This window comes from Vombatus ursinus, unplaced genomic scaffold (assembly GCF_900497805.2).
Source record: "Vombatus ursinus unplaced genomic scaffold, bare-nosed wombat genome assembly UNPS02014798.1, whole genome shotgun sequence".
In the NCBI taxonomy this organism is placed as follows: Eukaryota; Metazoa; Chordata; class Mammalia; order Diprotodontia; family Vombatidae; genus Vombatus; species Vombatus ursinus.
The window spans coordinates 40,804,950-40,820,569 of NW_020954576.1; the positions used below are offsets into that span (position 1 = coordinate 40,804,950).

The following is a 15,620-nucleotide window of genomic DNA, read 5'->3' on the forward strand; positions in this document are numbered from 1 at the left end:
GCACATGTCTCCTCTACCCTAAAAATACCCTCACTTGATCCTTTATCCTAGCTAAACATTATCCTATTTCTCTTCTGCCATTTGTAGCTAAACTTCTTGAAGAGGCTTTCTCCAGTAGGTGCCTCAGTGTTCTTTCCTCTCACTTTCATCCACTGAGACTGCTTGCTCCAAAGTAACTGATGATCTCTCTATTGTCAAATCCAGTGGCTTTTTCTCAATCCTCATTCTCCTTGACATCTCTGCAGCCTCCACCACTGTTGATCACTCTCCTTGATACTCTCTTCTCAGTAGGTTTTTAGGACACCACTCTCTTCTGGTTTTCCTCTTACCTATCTGAGCACTCCTCTGTCTCCTTTGCTGAATCGTCCTCCAGATCAAGCCCTTTAACCATAGATGTCTCTCAGTGTTCTATCCTGTACTTTTTTCTTCTCCCTCTATTCACTTTGATCTCATCAGGTCCCATGGATTTAATTACCATCTCTATGCTGATGATTCTTAAATCTGTCTCTACTAACCTCCAGTCTCACAGCTCCAACATTTGGACATTTCAAACTGGAAATTCAGTAGACATCTTAAATTCACCATGTTCAAAACTGGACTCATCTTTCAATAGTCCTCTCCCCTTCTTGAGTTCTATGTTACTGTCAGAGGCAACACTATTCTCCCGATCCTTCAGGCTTACAACCTAGATGTCATCCTGGACTCCTCACTCTCTCTCACCTCTCCATATCTAAGCTGTTGCCAAGGTCTGTTAGTTTTACCTTTGCAACATCTCTCAAATACACTTCCTTCTGTCCTCTGTTACTGCCACCAGCCCTGGTAGCCTTCATCTCCTATTATTGGTCTATTGCAATAGCCTTGTGGTGGGTCTACCTGCCTCAAGTCTTTCTCCACTCTAGTCTGTTCTTCATTCAGCCACTAAAGTGATTTTCCTAGAGCTCGGGTCTGACCATATCACCCCCCCATTCAGTAAATTCCAGTGGCTTCCTGTTGCCTCCGGGAGTAAATACAGAATACTCTAACTGACATTCAAACCCCTTGATAACCTAATCCTTTCCCAGGCTTCTTACTTGTACCTTACTCTCCCTGACACGTATTCTTCAATCCAGTGACACTGGCCTCCAGACTTCCATGAACAGGATACTTCATTTGGTCATTTTCTCTGTCTCCCATGCCTGGAATGCTTTCCCTCCTCATCTCCACTTCCCAACTAAAATACCATTTTCTATACGAAGCCTTTCCTAACTCCCTCTTAATTCTAGTGCCTTCCCTCTTTTAATTATTTCCAGTCTTGCCATATATAGCTTGTCTGTACATAATAATTTGTTTCATGTTTCCCCCATTTGATTGGGAGCTCCTTAAGGCAAGAATTGTCTTTTGCCTCTTTTTCTCTCCCCAGTACTTATACTTAGTACAGTGCCTGACCCATAGTAAGTACTTGATAAATTTTTACTGACTGACCACATATTCATACCATATGAAAGTATCAAAACTGGTACCATATTCCAAAATATATGAAAAATAAGTGTGCTCTTTGTTTGAACCCAAAGGGATATGGATTTCCTCTCTCCTATTGTAATGTTTGAGAATTAATTAGGTAAAAATGTCTGTCTGTACATCTTAACCAGAAAGATTTGACAAAAACCTAGTTCCTCTGTTAAGTCAACCTCCTAATTAAGCTGGTTTTGTGTGTGTGTGTGTGCACGCGCGCATGCGCATTTATGTTTCGTTCAAGAGAATGCAGTTTTCTTGAGGGCTGAACATGTTCCGATTTTGTTTTTATTTTCCCAGTAACCAGCATAAGATCTTTCTTGTAGTAGGTAGTCCATAAAGTCTGTTGAATTGAATTAAGATGTGTGTCTCATTTTAATTATCTTCATGGAAGAGTTGTTCATTGGCAATATTGGGTTTCTTTTCATTTGATTTGACTTCCTTGGGTTTTCTTTATTGCAGCACACAGCTTGCCTCTGCAATGCTATCATTGCATTGCTGAAAGTTCCCCTTTCATTTCAGAGATACTTTTTCCAGAAACTACAATCTACCAGCATTAAGGTAAGAATTTTCTTGGGATCCAAAGATTACGTGTTAAGTAAATTTGTTGAAAGCTTGATTTAGTTAAAGCTTTGCTATTAGAGTTATGAAAGTTGATGATTTTCTAAGTATTTGGTAATGGCAGTTGTCCTTTGAGTGTCCTTTCTGCAGTGTCAATATACAGATAGCTCTGGCCATCTTTTTTGTCTTATGCCTTGGGATGACGTAGCAGAGGAGGGGGATTGGAGGGACTTAGTCCTTCCCTTTTCCATGTCACGTTAACGTCATGGGCTCTGGGACAAATGTGTGAGTGAACCAGACGTTCCTCTCTGGTCCCATCCCAGGAAGTCTTCAGACAGTGTGACAGTTGCAATTTTCTTATCTAAACAGCTTTCATAATTAGGTTTATGCCAAACCCATGATTAACTGCACAGTTGAGCACAAGTTATCATCACACATTGCAGCCTGCTCATACTCACCATTCCTCTTGAAGTTGCGCAGTTTTAATTCTTCAGAGATAAAGTTCCATGATTTGTAATCATGCATCGTCACCAGGGGAATATTGGTGTTAAAATGATGAGTTTTAGTCCCGCAGAGAAATTGGAGGTTATTAAAAACCCTGCACAATTTCCCAACTGTAGTTCAACTTGCTCTCTTCTTCCTATTCAATTCTGGCTTAGTTTACTATCCGTCTCAAAGGCTATATGTTCAGATAGGCTAATTTAATAACCTGCCTGTGCAACTGCATGTCATATTCTGGGCAACATGCATTCTTTATCCAATTGGTTTTTACTGTATGAATTACTAATCTTGTTTCTTTTGATTGATTAATTAACAAGTAGTTAGACTCCATTGCTAGGCATTCAGGATAGAAATACAATTAAATAATTCTTATTCTCCTCATATTATAATGGAGAAACGATAAGTACATATCTAAATATTTTTGTTGTTTTTCAGTCATTCAAGTTGTGTCCAACTCTTCCTGACTCTGTGGACCATAGCTCTCCAGGCCTTTCTGTCTTCCACTGTTATTTGAAGTCTGTCCAAGTTAACATTTGTTGTTTCCATGATACTATCTATCCATGTCATCCTCTATTGTCCCCTTTTCCTTTTGCCTTCAATCTTTCCCAAAATCAGGATCTTTTCCAATGAGTTTCATATTCTCATTATGTGGCCAGAATATTTAAGCTTCAGATTCAGTATTTGGCTTTCCAATGAGCCTGAATTAATCTCTTTAAGTATTGACTGATTTGACCACAATTCTAAAACATTGATTCTGCGGTGCTCAACTTTCCTTCTCTTCCAACTCTCACAACCATACATTGCTACTGAAATCATAGCTTTGACTATACGAACCTTTGTCAGCAAGGTGATGTCTCTGCTTTTTAGTATGCTGTCCAGATTTGCTAAAGCTTTCCTTCCAAAGAGCAAGCTTCTTTCAGTTTCATGGCTGCAGTCACCATCTGCAGTGATCTTTGAGCCCAAGAATATAAAATCTGACACTACTTCCATATCTTCTTCCTGTATTTGCCAGGAAGTGATGGGACCAGTTCCCAAGATCTTAGTTTTTTGATGTTAAGCTTCAAGCCAGCTTTTACACTCTCCTCTTTCACCTTTATCAAGAGGCTTCTTAATTCCTCTTCACTTTCTGCCATCAGAGTAGTATCATCTACATATCTGAGATTGTTAATATTTCTCCTGGTGAATAAATAAAAGTAGTAGACCATAAGGTAGTTGAGAGTGAATATGAGGTAGTTTGAGAATGAAGGTTTGAGCAGTAAATTTCCAGAAAAGTTTCATATGAAAGGTAGCAGTTGAGTAGTATCTTAAAACAAGAGTGTGAGGCAGAGGTCAAGAGAGGGCTACATTCCAGGCAAGGGCTACATACCAGTAGTACAAAGGTATGGAGAAAGGAAATTGTTGACTCTGAGGAACAGAGAGACCAGTTTAGCTGAATCGTAAAGGGTGGGAGGAGGAGTAATGTCCAGTGTGTCTGGAGAGCAATGTTGGGCCAGGTGTTAAAGGACTTTAAAAGCTAAGTAGGAGTTTATAATTTATTCTAGAGGCAATATAGGAAGCCATTGTAGTTCATTGAGTAGGGGAGTGACATGATCAGATCCACCTAATGGAAAATCACTTTGGCAGTAGTGTGAGGAATGGACTGAAGTAGAGAGTAGACTTGAGTCAGGGAAACTAGATAGGAGATTATCACAATAGTCTTAGATAAAAAGGTCCTGAACTAAAGTGAATAACTGTTTGAGTAAAAAGGTAGAGATACAAGAGATGTTGCAGAACTATAAATGGAAAGATTTGACAACTGATAGGCTATGTCTAATGATAATAAGTAAATAGTCAAGGATAATGCCAAGATTACAAAACAGGAAGACTGCAAAAATGGTGGTGCCTTTGATAGATTTAGAGAAGTTTGGAAGATAATGAATTTAAGATGATCCAGGATATTCAATTTGAAATGTCCTGTAAGCAATTACTGGCTATGTATATCATTGTGTAGGTATTAGAGTAGTTTTGGGATATTATGCAGTTAATGCAATGTCATCTGTAAGCAGAAGTCCCAGGAGAACCTTCCCATCCATAGATAATTCCTCTTTAATTTGGACTCTTCATAGGACATCTTTCATGGCACCATTGGTGAGCCTGTAGCCCCTTCTTTTGTACTTGATTTGAGTTTGGTAGAGGATCGTTGAACTAAGTTATCTCTGATTGTACTTTAACCTGGAATCTTACATGATCTTAATATCTCAGGAGAGGCAGTTTGTTGGAGGAGAGTCTTTAAGGCTGCATTTTGTCCTATAAGATCAAATGTCTTTTTTCCCCCTCCTTTGAAATTATAAATTCAACAGAATCTTGTATTCTTTTCTCTGGCATTTTTTAGTTCATTGCACAACTGTAGAGATATGACCTGCTGTAGTAGTAAATGTCAGAAGCAGGATTTGAATCCAATACTCTTTCAGTTATTAAGGAGAGCTTGTGGGGGCAGCTAGATGGTGCAGTGGATAGAGCTCTGGCCCTGGAGTCAGGAGGACCTGAGTTCAAATCTGGCCTCAGACACTAGTGTTGACACTTACTAGCTGTGTGACCCCAGGCAAGTCACTTAACCCCAATTGCCTCACCAAAAAGCCCCCCCCCCAAAAAAGGAGAGCTTGTTAAATTATTAAACCTTTCCCAGTCTTCCTTAATCTTCATGCTTTCTTTCTGTTGATTTTCTCCAATTTATTGTGGGTGGGCGTGTATCTTGTTTGTTCCTAGATGTTTACATGTTCCATTAGATTGTGAGCTCTTTGAGAGCAGAGACTATTTTTTGCCTCTCTATATATCCCTACTGCGTAGCATAGACTTGGTGCTTAATAAAATTCTAGATGACTAACTGTAGAAAATTTTCTGCAAAAACTTATCTAATCTTTCATATTTTCATCAATGATATCTTTAGTATATGTATAATAAGTCGATCAAAAATTTTACAGAAATGAGAACGTAGGCTAATAGGTTGGTAGATACTGATGTCTTCTCTGTTGCCTCTTTTGGAGATATGGCTATCTTTATCTAATCTATCTCTTTTTTCCACCATTAGTTTGATATCTTCCTTTCTCTGAGCTACCTTTTAAGTCAATCTCTGCATGCCTTCAAAATTAATTCACCTCCAGCACAAATTTCTTTAATGTGTAGTTGATCTGCTCTATCTATTCTTCCTGATTTCATGTGATTTATACTACTCTATATAGTATATCAGGTTATATATATATGTATGTGTGTGTAATATATATGTAATATGACATAGATGATTATGTAATATAGTGTGTCAGGTTGAAATAATAAAGGTATTACATATTAGAGTCCAAATATAGTGCCTTAACTGTTAAGTCAACATGCATAATAAGCACCTGGTGCTAGGCACGGTGCTAACCTAACTGCTAGGTATACAAAGGAAGGCAAAAGACATTTCCTGCTCTCAGGGAGCTCATAGTCTAATGGGAGAGACAACATGAAAACATCTAGGTACAGACAAGATATAGATAGATATAAAGATAGACAGACAGACATGGTGGATGGTGGAAAGGGTTTCAGGAGAAAGATAATGAATTCAGTTTTGTATATTTGAGTTTAAGATGTATATGGGACATCCAGGTCAAGATATCCAGTACGTAGCTTTCTTAATTCCCAAGAATGTTACCCAACAACTTTTTCCCCATTTTTTGGGGGTACCTACCTTAAAGTCACTGAAGATCATTGTATATGCTTACTTGATTTAGGCAGCAGGGTCTCTAGTGGAAAAAGCCCTGGTTTAGAGGGTCTTGTTTTTTCGTCTTCTGCAACAGATATTTGCATAAAATAAAAAGTTAACATTTTTTAATTACTATTTTGTTTGTGTTTATCATAACTGCTGTAAGGTGAGGTATTCACATGACCTTGAAATGACATTTCTGTTGCCTTTGGATATTTAATAAACCAGCTCTGCAACTCTCCTTATTTGCTCGTCTGAGGAGAGCCTAAAAAAACATTCTTCCATTTAGTGACAACGTCTTTTGTCTTCTGATGTAAGCAGAAGCTCTGTTTAGAGCAGGAAGGTTGATGTAGGTTGATTTCTTTTTCCACTACTTCACTACCCTCACTTTAGCTGACTGGAACATTGTAAGTGGCTTCACAGATTAAGGGCCATTTTTAATGTTTTTGTTTTGTTGAAATTGCCAGCACCACCAAATTTCATCAATGAATGGTCAGAGCCTGTCCACTCTTAGCTATTCTGGTTTGGTCCTTGGATAGTAATCACAATCTTTGGCCATTCACATTCAGAGCTGTTCCATTGTGCTGTAAAGTTTGCCAGAGCTTTTGCTCTTCTTGCAGTCTTGAGGATTCGAAGATTATCTCTGTGACAGAGTTAGGTCTTATAGAACCTGAGTGGCAGTCTGTGTAAAGTGGAAAAAATTAGCTTTGCACGTCAGACATGTTCTCCCTTTTCCTGCAGTTGGCTATCCCCAAAACATTTAAACAGAATACCAAGTGAGTGATTTCCCCTGAGCCACTTATAAAGTCTTATAACTAATTCACTTTTTAAAATAATATGGGGGGGGCACAGCTAGGTGGTGCAGCGGATAGAGCTCCAGCGTTGGAGTCAGGAGGACTTGAGTTCAAATCCAGCCTCAGCCACTTGACACTTAGTAGCTGTGTGACCCTAGGTAAGTCACTTAACCCCGGTTGCCTCACCAAAAAGCAAAAAAATAAAAAATAAAGTAAAATAACATTGTGGGAAAGAGGGAAAAATGAAATTTCTGAGAGATGAGCATTCTACAGTGAATTTTCTCCATGATGCTCTTTTATTGTATGCGTTTGGCACAAGTCTTAACAGGTTCAGAAATTAAAGTTTGCTGCTTAATAAAACCATTACGATTAATACTGTTAGAACAAGAATTGTCTTTTTCCCCTACCTTGTTAAGAAATATTGTTATACCTTTAGAATATTTTCTCAACTTAATGTGGTATGTAATTTCAGCTAATTTCATTATTACTAATTTATTAATATACCAGATGAAATCTTAAAGAAACTTTCCATGATTTTGAGAACTCATGTTTATGTCAACAAGAGAAGTGTATTGGATTTGAATTTGTGGTTCCCAAGTAATATGTAGTCAAATAAAATTCAGTATCGCTCATTTGTTTTCATTAGGTTAGAAACTTTTCTCAAATTTGTCATGTAAAAATATTAGTCTTATGGTATATAGATTCAGTTTCACATTAGAAAGATCAATAGACTTTTTAAGCTTTTAGTGCTATATAATTTGTGAAGTCCTCAAAGTAATAGCTAATAGCTAAAATTTATGTACCACTTACTGTGTGCCTGGCACTGTACTAAGCACTTTATAATTATTATCTCATTTGGTCTTCGCTACAACCCTGGGAGGTAGGTGCTGTTATTATCCCCATCTTACAGATGCTGAAACTGAGGCAGACCTTATTAAGTCACTTGCCCAGGGTTACACAGCCAGAAAGTATCTGAGGCAGGATTTAAACTTAGGTCTCCCTGACTCCAGGCCTGGCACTCTATTCAGTATGCCACCTTGCTGCTCCCCAAAATACTATGAGTTGTAACCCATTAAGTATAAAGATAACTTATCCTAATTGAAAGTATTAAAACGGACATGTGAAACATTCATTTTAAATTGTCATCTGTACTATGATAACACATCTGTGTAAAATAGTCACGTAATTTTGAGTCTCTTTGCAGTCATTCAAGGTTTTTGTGTTTAATATTGGTTAAAATCAAAAATGTAGAACGTTAAATTATGAGAACTAATGTAATTCATTCCCACTGAAGCTTGGAAGGGTACATATGTACATTCTCTAGTAACTATTCCACTGTCCTACTCAAGCAAAACAGGTCTATTAAGCTTACACCTATCTAGGATGAGGTTGAACAAAGACTTTTTCAAAAGGAGGCAAAGAAACACTTGATTGGTATTGTTTTGTTTTTTCTCTTCAGTAAACTAATACAAATGTACTCACGAATATGGGAACTTGTCTTGCACAGTGACTTTGGGTTTGATAAATTCAAAGGTCCCAGCCATTGGTGCAAGAACTCACTACTATTTGACAAAAACTGGTGGGAAAACTAGAAAGTAATCTGGCAAAAACCAGGCCTAGACCAACATCCTATACCATATACCAAGATAAGCTCAAAATGGGTACATGATTTACATATAAAGCGTAATATAGGCAAATTAGTGGAGCATGGAAGAAATCACCTGTCAGATCTATGAATAGGGAAATAGTATATTACCAATAAGAAGTTCACAGGAGGTAAAAGGGATAATTTTGATTACATGAAGTTTAAAAGTTTTGCACAAACAAAACCAATGCACCTAAAATTTTTTAAAAAGCAAGAAAGTTGGAGGGGGGAATCTTTGTAGCAAATTTCACTGATAAGGGGCTCATTTCTGAAATACATAGGGAACCGAGTCAAATTTACAAAAAATAAAAACCATTCCTCACTTGATAAATGGTCAAAGGATATGAATAGACAGTTTTCAGAGGAAGAAATCAAACTTATCAATAGTCATGTGAAAAATAATCTAAATCACTATAAATTGGAGAAATGTGAATTAAAACAGCTTTTGAGAGACAACGTCACACCCATCAGATCAGCTGAGATGACAAAAAAAGAAAATGACAAATGTTGGAAGAGATATTGGGAAGTAGGTATGCTGATGCACTGTTGATAGAACTGTAAATTGGTCCAACCATTTTGGAAAGCAGTTTGGAACTATGCCCCAAAAGCTCATAAACTATATATATTGTTTGGCCAAATGACACTCCTACTAAGTCTATATCCCAAAGAGATCAAAGAAGGAAGGAAAGAGTCTATATGTGTATGTGTGTGTGTATACATATATATGTATGTGTGTGTGTGTGTGTGTGTGTGTGTGTGTATGTATGTATATATATTTTAGCAAAGAATTGGAAACTGCCCATCAATTGGGGAATGGCTGAACATGTTATGGTATATGAATGTGATGAAATATTATTGTACTGTAAGAAATGATGAAGGGGATGGTTCAGAAAAAACCTGGCAAGACTTACATGAACTGATGCAAAGTGAAATGAGAAGAACCAGGAGAACAATTCATGTAATAAAAGCAATATTGTAATCAATTTTAAAAGATTTAGTAACTCTAATTAACACAACGCACCACAATTCCGAAGGCTCCATGATGAAATATACTATCTACCTCCAGATAGAGAGCTGATGGCTGCAGAGTGCAGATTAAAGCATATTTTCTTTTGGGGGGAAGGAGGATAGTTAATGTGGAAATTTGGTTTGTATATCCATGCACACGCACAGGTGTGTATTCGTAATGGGTTTTATTTTTCTTGTCTTCTCAATTTGTGGAGGACAGGGAAGAAAAGAATTTGGAATTGAAAATAAAATTGAATTAAAAAAAAACCTTGCTTTTCATTGTTGGAGTTGATCTTGATGTTGGTATGTTTCAGCTTGCTCTGTCACCATCCCCACGCAACCCAACAGAACCCATTGCAGTCCAGAATAACCAGCAACTGGCTCTAAAGGTAGAAGGAGTGGTTCAGCATGGATCCAAACCAGGACTCTTTCGTAAAATTCAGTCTGTCTGTTTGAATGTCTCTTCAACATTACAGAGTAAATCTATACAAGACTATAAGGTAAGAAGAGATTCATTGCTGTTTTGAGAAGAAAATGCATTTTTCCAAATTGTACTTTAAGCACCTTGTCAGAATTTCTGAGTCCGGATGACATTAATTTAAGGATCTCCTTCTGTTTTATTTTGCTTTATACTAAATCATTGTTAGCATTCACAAAAGGAAAACTTAAAACACTCATATAGCACAGGCAAGTTTAGTGAAGCCTTCGTTTTTTGGTATGTATGTAAGTTTGGAAGTCAGCTTATTAAGAATTCTATGATGTAAGTGACTGTTAGCCTTAGTGGCAGCTACATGGCATCACGGAGGGAGTACTGGGCCTGAAGTCAGGAAGGCCTGAGTTCATATCATATCTTAGACCAGAGGTGGGGATTTGTTCTATGAAGGTTTGATTCAGCCAAAGAGCTGCTGTTTAGGACCTAGAGGGCCACATGTGGCCTTGAGGCCACAGGTCCCCCACCCGTCTTAGCTGTTTGGATACCTATGTGATGCTAGGCAAGTCACCTAATCTCTGTTTGCCTTTATTTCCTCCACTCTAAAATAGGAATAATAATAGCACCTACCTCCCAGGGTTGATGTGAGAATCAAATGAGATAATATTTGTAAAACTCTTAGCACAGTGCTTGGCACATATTAGATGTTATATAAATACTAATCATTAGTATTATAATTAGCTAACTTAGAAACTAAGCTTACTTTGCCAGCTAAAGCTAGGATTTAGGAGTGTCCTGAACTTAAGTTGTTTGTCCTTGGTCACCTTTCCGTGCCCCATTTTGACTATCCACTCATAGAGAAAAGGAGCAAAGGAACAATTACAAAGTTAGGATTGTAGATGTAGTTGCCATAATGCCCAAATTAGTTGGGAATAGGATTCATTTATGGAGGCATAAGAATACCTCTGTTAGTGAATTTGGGTTAGTAGTCTGAGAACCCAGGATTATAAATAAAAGACTGTGAAAGGGAGGAGCAGAAATGGAGTCACAGAGCAGTGCCGAGATGGGAAGGGCATCGAGCTAAGCACAAGGATGGATTCTGGAATAACAAGAATACTCTGATTCAGGCTTCAACATCTAGTACCATTTCTACCACTAAGAAGATGTTTTACACATCTGGAGAACTGAATTGCAGCATATTCTCTGCAATAAAAACTAGCACCAGTGAAATACAGACTAAAGAAAAGTTGTAATAGTAGTATCCCACTATATATTGTGGAATCATACTTCCAAAGGCAAAACTTGTCACTGATACCATTTGTTTTTGAATTAATGAATGAGTTTATTCAGTGCTTACTTTATGCTGTGGACAGTGCTAACTGCTGGGGAAACAAAAACAAAGATAGGCCCTTCGCTAAGGGGTTTACCTTCTAATAGGGAATCCTACACCTAGTAGGGGAGTGGGTGGGCCAGGAGCAGGTGTTTTGGTTTGGAAAGTCTTTGGAGTAGTGAGTGGAACCTTAGGAAAGTAGATTGACATGCCCCTTCTCATAGCCTCTGGAAGTACTGATTTGATTATGGTTCCAGACTTGGAAAAGAGAAGGGGAATAGTGACACTTGGAGGATACTTCTACTCATAAGGCAGTAAAACATGGTTGGAGCAGTCATTCATCAATCAGGACCTCAGATACCCCAGGAGAGTAGTTCTTGAAAGAGTTCAAGAGGCATGCAGATTACCCTTAATCCTGAATTGTCATTTTTTCCTCCTCTGGAGAGCCAGATGTTAAACATTTATCAGCATACCCTTAGTTCTAAACTTGGAGTAGGGAAGACTGGAGTTCAGATCAAGCCTCTGACAATTATTAGGTATGTGACCCTGGACAGGTTCCTTGGACAGAGACTCTGGACTCTGTGCCTCAGGCAACTTCTTAGTTTATTTAAGTCATAGACAGTTGTGATCTGTTGATTAAGGGAGTTCCAAAGAAATATACCCTACAAGTTGAAATGTGCTTAAATTTTGTAAAATTTAATTGTAATACAAGTTCTCATGGAGTATTTTGCAAATTGATTACTACAGTTCATCTATTTAATGTACCTTAGGAGAAATAAAATTACTGATCATTGACTCATCTTCAATACAGATTGAGGCTTTTAGAGTAAACTTGTACTATCAAATGTACAGTATAACCAATTTAGCAATAATAATTTGCCCTTAACCTTTTCCATCTTGGGCGATAGACTGTATTTTTAAAGGCAAATTCCTTCACTCCATCCCAGCCAAAAAGAAAAATGGTCATACCTTTGATCTTGCTGAACCCACAAATGTACCATTTCCATGTTCATGAACTCTGAAATTCCCTTATCTGAACATACTCTATTGGAATTCCTTCCACCTCTCCTTCTTCCTACCAAAACCAAACCTTGTGTTTAGACCACAATGTGACCTATAATCCCTTGACCCTTCTGTTCTCTCCTAGGCCATATCCCCTTCATTAGCCCCACTCTCCTTTCACCACCTTGACTCTTTGGTGAACCAGTTTGGCTCTGATTGTCTTTTCTTGAGTCCTTTCCTCCCCTTATTATATCACCAATCATACCTTATCAAGACTTATCCTTGAATTACTCCCATTATCATTGAATTTCTCCTCTGCCTTCACTCCTTTGCACTTACTGTTGATTGAAGGTAAAAAGTCTTGCAGCCTTGCTGACTTGGTCCACCACAACTCTATATTAAATAACCTCAACTTAGCCCTCACTGGAGGCAGTGAGGTGAGGCATGGTGGTAGCACCCCAGTGCAAGCATTCATCACCTCCTGCTTGGATTGTTGTAGTAGTTGTTCTGCTTGCCACAAGTACATCTCCATTTTAGTCCATCCTCTACTCAGCCGTCAAAAGGATCAAGTCTTGCCATGTGTGTATGTGTGTCTGTCTCTCTCTCTCTGTCTCTCCCTCACACACACACCCTTTCCAGTCTTCTTATACTTTTTTATCACTTCCCCTTTGCAAAATACTCTGTGACCCACCCACAAGAATCCCTGTCTCCCAACTCTGGCACATTTTCGTTATCCCTCATTCCTGAACTCTCTTCCTCCCTCATCTCTACCTCTTGGCTTCCTTCAAGTCTCAGCTAAAATCCCACCTTCTAAAGGAAGCGACTCCCAGTCCCTCTTAATAATTTAGTGTCTTCCTTCTGTTGATTACTAACTATTTATCCTATATGTAGTTTGTTTGTAATAGTTATTTACACATTGTCTTCTCCATTAGATTTTGAGCTACTTGAGTGCTGGAATTATCTGTTGCCTTTTTTTTTTCCAGTGCATAGCACAGGGGCTGGCACATAGTAGGTATTTAAATGTTTACTGACTGACAGACAATATGTAATAAGAAAGTGTGATTTGGGAAATGGAAAAGTTCCAAAGTTAACCAGGGGCAGAAGGGTGTGGGAGGGAAATTCTCATATTTAAATAATTAAACTGAAATTCAAAACAGCTGGCAAAACATACAGTTGGATATTAAACTTGGTGTTATGCTGTCTTACTTCTGTTATGTTTAAAAGTCTATTAAAATCAGTGTAGTGGTTTTACCTTATTCTTCAAAGCTTCTATTCACAAACTACAAAAAGAAATTAGGTCTCACTCAAATGCAAGAGATTTGTAGAAAGCATTGGGAGTACTCAGCTAGTTGTATCTAATGACAGTCTGACTAATTTCTGTATTCCAGATACCCATTGACAGTATAACCAATGAGATGGAGCAGAATGTTGAACCACACAATGATTACTTCAGCACTCAGTTTTTGTTGAACTTTGCTATCCTTGGAACTCACAACATCACAGTTGAGTCTTCTGTGAAGGACTCCAATGGAATTGTATGGAAGACTGGACCTAAAGCCACCATCATCGTGAAATCTCTCGAAGATCCTTACTCCCAGCAGGTTCGCCTCCAGCAACAGCAAGCACAGCAGCCCTTGCAACAACAACAGCGTAATGCCTATTCTCGGTTTTAGCCACCAGATGTTCATCTATAAGAGAACTTTTGATTTCAAAGGCATGGGAAGGGGAAAAGGAGGATAATGTCTTTCCTGCCTACCTCATCAATTGAGAATAATGTACATCAAAAATTTCTACAGCACTATAGAGATGTCTAAGGCAATTGACTGAAATATTTAGGTTTGCCATATGGAGAGATGATTCTCTGAATTTAAATTTTATCCATATGTGTGTAATTGCCTTGAGGAAAGGCTAGGTGGTAAAGGAAAGAGGTGGTAAATAGGGTCTCTGGGAATTTTTTTAGTTCTTTTGTGTGTTTGGGTTTGTTTTTTGTTTTTATTTTTTGGTTAATGTAGACAGGCCCATCCTAAATTTTATGCTGATTTTTCATAATGATTTGCATTCTATATGACTTCTGTTTTTTGTGAGTTGACTATATATTGTTTTTTGTTTTGGAGGGAAGTCTTAGGGTCATTGAATATATAGGACTTCTTTATCTAGTGAGAATGCTCCTTATACACTAAAACCTCAGTTAACTGTAGTACTCAGGGAATTGGATATATGTTTTAGTACTTGTTGAAAATCTTTCAAAAATATTCCCATGCCTTTTCACAGCATAATGAAGATAATTTTTTGACAAACCATTTTGGTAAAGTATGTATCCTATCATATTAGAATTACTTTTATTTGGACTCTGTGTTTTCAACAAGTCTGGATCTAGAGCCAGGCATACCATTTCTTCCAGCTTGGCAGCTTGTAAATACTGTACAACCAAGTACTACTTTTCATTGGGTATCTATGTTTTGGTAAACATTGTTATCGATATGTGCATTGTCTGTTTTGTGAGTTACCTATGACAGATTTTTAATATCAAGTTTACCTTACTCTGTCACCTGGCATATATCTAGGCTGCCTCACTATTAACAGTGTGCTGAGGAAACAAAATAATTTTAACATTAACTGTAAGCCAAAAGGAATTAAAGTGACTAAGAGAATGCTTTGTATATAATTGGTGTCTAATTGAAATGTTTATTCAACAAAAGGTAGATCAGCGTCGAATTTTTTGTTTGTTTTTTGGGTGAGGCATTTGGGGTTAAGTGACTTGCCCGCAGTCACACAGCTAGGAAATATGTGTCTGAGGCTGGATTTGAACTCAGGTCCTCCTGACTCCAGGGCCGGTGCTGTATCCACTGCGCCACCTAGCTGCCCCAGCTTCAAATTTTTTTAAAAAATCAAAGAATTACTTTGCAAAGCCACATAGAAATCAGTGAATTATCTGTACAGCTCTACCCTCCATTCAACAAGTTTGATTAAATTCACCAAATTTTAAGTGCCTACTATGGACTAGGCTCTAGGGATCAAAAAGAAGAAAAGAAACAGCCTCTTCCCATGTTGGAGCTTAGGATTCTCCTGGAGTGAGGAATAAAAGATGTCCACAAGTAAGTAAGGACAAAGTAAAACAGCAATTTGAAGAGCAGGACAGC

The 15,620-nt window shown here is 37.9% G+C and overlaps 1 protein-coding gene across 1 annotated transcript in view; it reads left to right on the plus strand.

Annotated features, from left to right (window-relative positions):
- INTS7 (integrator complex subunit 7) overlaps nt 1-15,145 on the plus strand; it is a 77,115-nt gene extending 61,970 nt beyond the window's left edge. The window contains exons 18-20 of the mRNA XM_027871709.1: nt 1,954-2,052; nt 10,033-10,218; nt 13,869-15,145. Of these exons, the coding sequence (XP_027727510.1) occupies nt 1,954-2,052; nt 10,033-10,218; nt 13,869-14,153 (570 nt within the window). The 3' untranslated portion in view covers nt 14,154-15,145. The remainder of the gene's footprint in view (nt 1-1,953; nt 2,053-10,032; nt 10,219-13,868) is intronic.
- Nucleotides 15,146-15,620: the final 475 nt, after the last annotated feature.